This window comes from Balaenoptera musculus, chromosome 19 (genome assembly GCF_009873245.2).
Source record: "Balaenoptera musculus isolate JJ_BM4_2016_0621 chromosome 19, mBalMus1.pri.v3, whole genome shotgun sequence".
NCBI lineage: Eukaryota > Metazoa > Chordata > Mammalia > Artiodactyla > Balaenopteridae > Balaenoptera > Balaenoptera musculus.
Window position 1 is genome coordinate 20,460,105 of NC_045803.1, and position 8,304 is coordinate 20,468,408.

Consider the following 8,304-nt stretch of genomic DNA (forward strand, 5'->3'; position numbering starts at 1 on the left):
CAAGGGTGCTTGTAAGGAGCCTCAGAAACCATGACAAGGGTGGTGTGTGGGGTGATGCCACGTCTCCCAGGATCCAGGGCCTCTTGGCCCTGAAGCTTTTTAATTTTCCTCAGAGTAGGATTTGGTTCCCACCAGGGGGGTTGGCCTTACTTTTCTTTCAATATTAATTTCCTCCTCCGTCATCAGACTGATGGCATTCTGATACTGCTGTGCGATTTACAAGGCATACTGGAGTTCGCTGGGGACCAGCTCGGGGTGGGAGCCGGCCAGGCCGATGGTGGTGCGTGTGTGTGCTCTGGGGGGCGCTCCAGACAGCCTGCTGTGCTCCCCACACCGTGCCGAGGCTTCCACGGGGGCCACGCTGCTCCTGGGTGGGAGGTGGACAGGCAGAGCCACCCATGTTCCCTTAGCTGGTGGCCTTCGTGCCACGTTGGGCTCTTTCATGTCCACCGTTGGCTCTGGCTTCTTTCGCCTGCCTGGTGTCTCTCTCCTGTAGTGGCCAGATGGGGCCATTTCGGGATTCCTGGCTCTCCTAGACTGAATTCCATGGGAGCCGTGATGGGTGTGGTTCACGCTGCGGACTGTGGCTCCCAGGGCCATCTCCGGGAGAGAAGGGGCTCTGGGATCTACCCTGTTCACACGGGGCCGGGCAGGGACACAGGCCATTGTGGTTTTCTCCCTCCTTCCAGACTCAGTGTTCCAAATGAGGCCCCTTGGATGCAAACGTTATACCTACTCGCACCCAGTGCATTTCTGCGGACAGTCAAACCCACATCGCCCTGCTCTAGCTCCTCTGCGAGAGTAATGCAGATCTGCCTGGGTGCCCTGACCTGGCCCTGCTGGGTGTCCCCTGGCCAGGGTGGTCGGCTGACCGGGTTTGCCCAGGACTGAGAGGATCCCCGGGACGTGGAACTTTCGGTGCTGAAACCAGGAGAGTTCCCGGCAAACTGCGACTCTTGGTCACTTTGCCCCCAGCTCCCCTCCCTGCAGACCTGCCAGCCCTGTTGGGGTTTGAGTGTGCTGAAGCCAAGGATGGTGTGCAAAGGGGGAGATACCTTCTTTCCTTTTTATTCTCCTCTTCCTTTCCCAACAAGAGCATTCATCTTCCCCCTTGTGACCAGCTCCATAGTCCGCTATCCACTGTGGCCCTGGCCCTAGGAAAAGAGCTTGTTTGCCATGTTAATTTGTCAGCTCCAAGTGCATGGCCTTAAACTGAAGGTTCACCACAGCTGACCAGAGCAGGGCACTTTCTTCTGGTCATTTGTGAAGGACCTTGTACAGCTCCAGCCCAAGACTCTTGCTTCACTGTTTGCATATAAGCAGAAGCATCCCTGCCTCTACAGCTGATCCGAATGTGTGTACCTGGGACACTCTTCCCATCCAAATTCAAATCACCTCGGTGTTGGGATGTCGGTAGTTTCTCAGCATAGAAATCTTGGTGCTCAAAGGGGTCTTAGGAAAGAAGAAAATCACACATGACCTGGATGGAAGAGCCAGGGGAAATATCTGTGTGTCTTCCTGGGAATCTTCTTTGAGTCATTTCACTGTTTTTTTTGTTTTTTGTTTTTTGTTTTTTTCTGGTGTGAAATTGATCTGGGGCCGGATCTTTAAAGTTATGGGAGTGAATTCCACAAACAAAGTTTCCTTTTCTTTCCGAGGAGCTTTTAATCAGCCACGCAGTTAACACTGTGCCATTCCAGCTGCCTCACACACTCAGCCGCTGGCCTTTAGAAGCAAACAGGTATTGAGGGGCTGACAAGAAATTACTTTTCAACCCCTTTTCTGGCTTAGCATTGTCACTCACCACAGGGCTGGCCACGCCTCATTGTTCACGAGATCAACCCAACTTGGTTTACAGTGTCAGGCAAGCTCCAGTAAGGAAAAAACAAAGTCATTGAATACAAAAGAAAGAAAAAAAAAATCACTCAGTTCCATGAATGCAAGTGTTCTCCTGGCTTTGCATCTCCGGAGTGCGTCTTCCAGAACCCACGGCTGCATAGCCCTGCTCAGAGCACCTCCACCTGCTCGGAAGTACAGGCTGGATTTACATCCCCAGTTACATTGCTTCCAGAAAGACAGGATCCCTGTTGGATGCCCATGAAGCTTATGCTGAGTAAATATTGACAAAGTAGTCTAAAGAGCAAACACTTTGACATTTGTAAGGTCCACTGGAAGGTCTTGTATATATTTATACAGCAGGAATGAGCACCGCATACCGATTTTCCTGCACTTGTTCTGACATAATTCTGCGTGGATAGCGTGTGTGCCGGTAGCTGAGAACGGCTGAGTGTACACATGGGGGACACGGCCCGGGCTGGGTGGTGGCGGGTCAGAGTCTTCCCTCCCATCTAGAACAAACCTACACCTGTCCAAGCTTCTATAAGGAAACTTGCTTTAAGCTTCTTATAAGACCTCCTTTTTCAGAAGGAAAAAAGAAAAAAGAAAGCCACAAAACCTTGTTTTTAATTTATTGCAATTGATGCACTTTCTTTTTACTTCATAAAAATTGTATTGATGTTTTTGTGCTTTATATTTATTAAAGATTGAGCCTCAAAAATGTAATGAGTAAAAAATGCTTGCTTAATTTAAATTGTGAATCTGTCTGTTAAGAAATGCATTAGGGGTAGGAGAAGCATAAGACATATTAATTGACAGACAGGAACTGCTGTCTCTGAGGTTGATACAAGTAATTTATTACTTTAGAAATGAATGCCACCTCCAGAATGTGCTTCATTAATTTCAAATTTAGTTTTAATTTCAAGCTGTTGCCCCTTGAGAAGAATAAGGTGGCAAATTATGTTTGAAGAGCAGATTTTTTTTTTTTTTTTTTTTGCTCCAAAGAAACACCACATTTTAACTATTTAATTTTACAAATAAATGTGCCTGTCTGCTTTGCTGTGTTTTCCCAAGAGCCGAGAAAATGTTCTAGGTAAGATCAACACTTACTAATGCTTTTTTTTCTTTCTTTCTTTCTTTCTCTCCTTCTCCCTGTGTCCCTTCTTTCTGCCCTACTTGTCCCACCTGTTATCACGGCAGCCTATGTTTCAGATGAGTTAAAGGCTGCCGCCCTGGTAGACGAAGACATAGACCCAGAAGAGAGCCTGGCAGATGGGGAGCCCTCGGCTAAGTACATGTGCCCAGAAAAGGAGCTCAGCAAGACCTGCCCCAGCTACCAGAACTCCCCAGCGGCTGAGTTTTCCAGCCACGAGATGGACAGCGAGTCCCACATCAGTGAGACTAGTGACCGGATGGCCGACTTTGAAAGCGGCTCCATCAAGAACGAAGAGGAGACCAAGGAGGTGGCGGTCCCACCCGAAGACACGACCGTGTCGGACAGCCTGGAGCAGATGAAGGCCGTGTACAACCACTTCCTCTCCAACTCCTACTGGTCCAACCTCACCCTCAACCTGCACCAGCCGTCCTCGGAGAAGAACAACGGAAGCAGCAGCAGCAGCAGCAGTAGCAGTAGCAGCTGCGGCAGCGGGAGCTTCGACTGGCACCAGAGCGCCATGGCCAAGACCCTGCAGCAGGTGTCACAGAGCCGCGTGCTGCCCGAGCCCAGCCTCTTCAGCACCGTGCAGCTGTACCGGCAGAGCAGCAAGCTCTACGGCTCCATCTTCACTGGGGCCAGCAAGTTCCGCTGCAAAGACTGCAGCGCCGCCTACGACACCCTGGTGGAGTTGACGGTGCACATGAACGAGACGGGGCACTACCGCGACGACAACCACGAGACCGACAACAACAACCCCAAGCGCTGGTCCAAGCCCCGCAAACGCTCGCTGCTGGAAATGGAAGGGAAGGAGGACGCCCAGAAGGTGTTGAAGTGCATGTACTGCGGCCACTCGTTCGAGTCCCTCCAGGACCTGAGTGTCCATATGATCAAAACGAAACACTACCAAAAAGTGCCTCTGAAGGAACCTGTCACTCCCGTCGCAGCCAAAATCATCCCTGCCGCTCGCAAGAAGGCCTCGCTGGAGCTGGAGCTCCCCAGCTCCCCGGACTCCACCGGCGGCACCCCCAAAGCTGCCATGGCGGACACGAACGACGTGCTTCAGAAGAACTCCAACCCGTACATCACGCCAAATAACCGCTACGGCCACCAGAACGGGGCCAGCTACGCCTGGCACTTCGAGGCCCGCAAGTCCCAGATCCTCAAGTGCATGGAGTGCGGCAGCTCGCACGACACGCTGCAGGAGCTCACGGCCCACATGATGGTGACTGGCCACTTCATCAAGGTCACCAGCTCGGCCATGAAGAAGGGGAAGCCCATCATGGAGACGCCTGTCACGCCCAGCATCACCACCCTGCTGGATGAGAAGGTGCAATCCGTGCCCCTGGCCGCCACCACCTTCACGTCCCCCTCCAACACGCCCGCCAGCGTCTCCCCGAAACTGAACGTGGAGGTCAAGAAGGAGGCTGACAAGGAGAAAGCGGTCAGCGACGAGAAGCCTAAGGAAAAGGAGAAGGCCTGTGAGGAGGAGGAGAAGTACGACATCTCTTCCAAGTACCACTATTTGACTGAGAACGACTTAGAAGAGAGTCCCAAGGGGGGGCTCGATATCCTCAAGTCCCTAGAAAACACAGTGACGTCTGCCATCAATAAGGCCCAGAACGGCACCCCCAGCTGGGGGGGCTACCCCAGCATCCACGCCGCCTACCAGCTCCCCAACATGATGAAGCTGTCTCTGGGCTCCGCGGGGAAGAGCGCACCCCTGAAGCCCATGTTTGGCAACAGTGACATCGTGTCCCCCACGAAGAACCAGACCCTGATCTCTCCGCCCAGCAGCCAGACCTCACCCATGCCCAAGACAAACTTTCACGCCATGGAGGAGCTGGTGAAAAAAGTCACCGAGAAAGTTGCCAAAGTGGAGGAGAAAATGAAGGAGCCCGAGGGCAAGCTTTCTCCGCCCAAGCGGGCCACCCCGTCCCCGTGCAGCAGCGAGGTCAGCGAGCCCATCAGGATGGAGGCGTCCAGCGATGGGGGCTTCAAGAGCCAGGAGGACAGCCCCAGCCCCCAGCGGGACGGCTGCAAGGAGGGGAGCCCCCCGGCAGAGCCGGTGGAGAACGGCAGGGACCTGGTGAAGCCCGTTAGCAGCGGCCTGAGCAGCAGCACGGCCATCATCACTGACCACCCGCCGGAGCAGCCCTTCGTTAACCCTCTGAGCGCCCTCCAGTCGGTCATGAACATCCACCTGGGCAAGGCTGCCAAGCCCTCCCTACCTGCCCTCGACCCCATGAGCATGCTTTTCAAGATGAGCAACAGCCTGGCCGAGAAGGCGGCGGTGGCCACCCCACCACCCCTGCAGTCCAAGAAGGTGGACCACCTCGACCGCTACTTCTACCACGTCAACAACGACCAACCCATAGACTTGACAAAAGGGAAGAGTGACAAAGGCTGCTCTTTGGGTTCAGTGCTTTTGTCACCCACGTCCACATCCCCAGCCACCTCCTCATCCACGGTGACAACGGCAAAGACGTCTGCCGTCGTATCATTCATGTCCAACTCGCCGCTCCGCGAGAACGCCTTGTCAGATATATCCGATATGCTGAAGAACTTGACAGAGAGCCACACGTCAAAGTCCTCCACCCCTTCCAGCATCTCCGAGAAGTCTGACATTGACGGGGCCACCCTGGAGGAGGCCGAGGAGGCGACGCCTGCACAGAAGAGGAAGGGCCGCCAATCAAACTGGAACCCCCAGCACCTGCTGATCCTCCAGGCCCAGTTCGCCGCCAGCCTCCGGCAGACCTCAGAGGGCAAGTACATCATGTCGGACCTGAGCCCCCAGGAGCGCATGCACATCTCAAGGTTCACCGGGCTCTCCATGACCACCATCAGCCACTGGCTGGCCAACGTGAAGTACCAGCTGCGAAGGACAGGTGGAACAAAGTTCCTCAAAAACTTGGACACTGGTCACCCCGTGTTCTTTTGTAATGACTGCGCGTCACAAATCAGGACTCCCTCCACGTACATCAGCCATCTCGAGTCACACCTGGGCTTCCGGCTACGGGATTTGTCCAAACTGTCCACCGAACAGATTAACAATCAGATAGCACAAACCAAGTCACCGTCGGAAAAATTGGTGACGTCCTCCCCCGAGGAGGACCTGGGGACCTCCTACCAGTGCAAACTTTGCAATCGGACCTTTGCGAGCAAGCATGCGGTTAAACTTCACCTCAGCAAAACACACGGGAAATCCCCAGAGGACCACCTTCTGTATGTTTCCGAGTTAGAGAAGCAGTAGCGTTTGCTTTTGATGAAAACGACTGTGATTTGCTTTGAGGGAAACTGTTGCAGGCACCTTAAGGCCCCTCTGTCTTGTTCTAGGCACATGTTCTTATTTTAACTGCAGAGAATCACTCTGGGCTGAACTGTTTTGTATAACTGTACAGTGTTTAATAGAGGTGCATACTCAGCTGTTGTCACTGGTAAAATATGAAGGTTAAAACGCAGTGGTAAGTGTTTGGAACTTTGTGTAAATGGGATTTAGTTGTGAGCACCCCCCGATGCTTCAAGCTGCATGCATTAACAGACAGTTTAATTAAGCATTTATGACGAAACCGGCCACATTTTTCCACGCGGCCGAGTGTGCTGGCATTTTTCACCCTTTCATCTTTAGCCCTCTGAGTACTTTGAAGCACTTTTGCATTAATTTGGTTAAAAAATAAAATAAAATAATAATAATGTATGAAGCTCTGTTTTTTAAATTCCTTACCAGCTTAGTTATAATTAATAATACGAACCTCCATTTATGCAGGTCTGCAGGGGTATAACACGCCTTGAAATTTAAAAGAATATTATTTTCACATTGAAACATAGATGTATATATTGTATAGATTTCAGACTCTCTTATGAAAAATGTGATTGTGGGTAAATGACCTTTTTTCCTGCATTTATAGCAACAGTGTTTTATGTACCTGCTATGCTCTGGGCATAAGCCATGCCTATGTATAGTGTATATTTCTTTTTCTTTTTTTTTTTAAGGTCTATGGGTTTTGTTTTTTTACATGCAAACATTGTAAATTATACAGAAGATACCACAGATAACATTTATAAAGTATACAGAAACATTATCTGAAAGCAAAGTATGATTGTTTGTTTTGCTATACAGTACATCTATATTGATAGAGGTTCACGTTTAAATTATACATATTTATTAGCATCATATTATCATTTGTTTTGAGCAGTCTGAATAAACGAGGCCAGGAAATCCATCCATGGCAGGCATCATAACTATTTTGCACATGATTTTTAAAGGTATTTATTAGAAATCCAAAAAAAAAAAAAAAAACGCTCAAAATAAACTCAGTGCTCAAAGGGTTAAGTCTATTTCAAAAGGAAAAAAAAAAAGAACAAAAAAAGAGAGAGAGAGAACTTGTACTGTATTTCCTAAACATTGATAAAGCCTTTAAAATGTTTGTACTGTAATACTTTGCTTAAAAGTCACGAGGCATTCTGTGATACAACCTCTTTTACTTATTTATAAGCCCTCTTGGTTGCTATTTCATATTGTAGGATGCCTTTTTTATTTCAATTGGTAACTTTCTGTTTTGTTCTTCCTAATTATTCTCCCAAGATCCCACACTGCAGCTTTATCTTTAGGCTTATGAAAGGTAACCCGTGGTTACCGGCTCTCCAAGTGATTCTGTTCTTCTCCATTTTTGGCAGTTAATTTGCAGAAGTAACTGACAGCTGACACCATATGAGAACCTATGTATAAAATATTGGCATGTAAACAGCACAGACACTCTGTGCCCTGTTTTGTTGTTGACAATGAACCACCATTATGTGACTCTTCATATAACCCTCTTTTCTACGGCAGCATTAAAATTGTCTTTTTGCTATAATTTTGTGTTGCGTTCACAATTATGTCTGAAATGTGCTACGACTAACGAGCACATTAAAATTAAATTGTATGCGATCTGTTTATGACTGAGTTGGTTGCTGTGTCTGCCAGGTGCTGGCAGTCAGAAGCCGCCCGTAAATCAGGGGAGTTTTAGTGAACTTTGGGTTTGGAGAGCAGCAAACATTCACTTAGAGGCGGCGTGGACAGAATTTTCCCCAGGAATAAAAATGGAAGAGAAAGGAAGATGTTCCCGTGAGGTTAGATTCTCCCTCGGAAGGCGATTCTATCAAACACCGGTAGTGGAGCTTCGGTCACACCTGGTGACCCACGTTGGGGCCGGAGGTTGGTCTCCCATCTGCATGAGAGAAGTCGAAGTCAGGGCCCAGAGCCCTGCTCGAGGGAGATGGGAAGAAAGGTTTTTGGAAGGCTCAGTGCAGGGCGGCTCCTTCCTGTTGATTCG

The 8,304-nt window shown here is 49.8% G+C and overlaps 1 protein-coding gene across 1 annotated transcript in view; it reads left to right on the forward strand.

The window, feature by feature from the left end:
• Window positions 1-7,816, forward strand: part of TSHZ3 (teashirt zinc finger homeobox 3) — a 69,495-nt gene extending 61,679 nt beyond the window's left edge. Inside the window, exon 2 of the mRNA XM_036835060.1 lies at window positions 3,037-7,816. Coding sequence (XP_036690955.1) covers window positions 3,037-6,242 — 3,206 coding nt within the window. The 3' untranslated portion in view covers window positions 6,243-7,816. The remainder of the gene's footprint in view (window positions 1-3,036) is intronic.
• The last annotated feature ends 488 nt before the right edge of the window (window positions 7,817-8,304 follow it).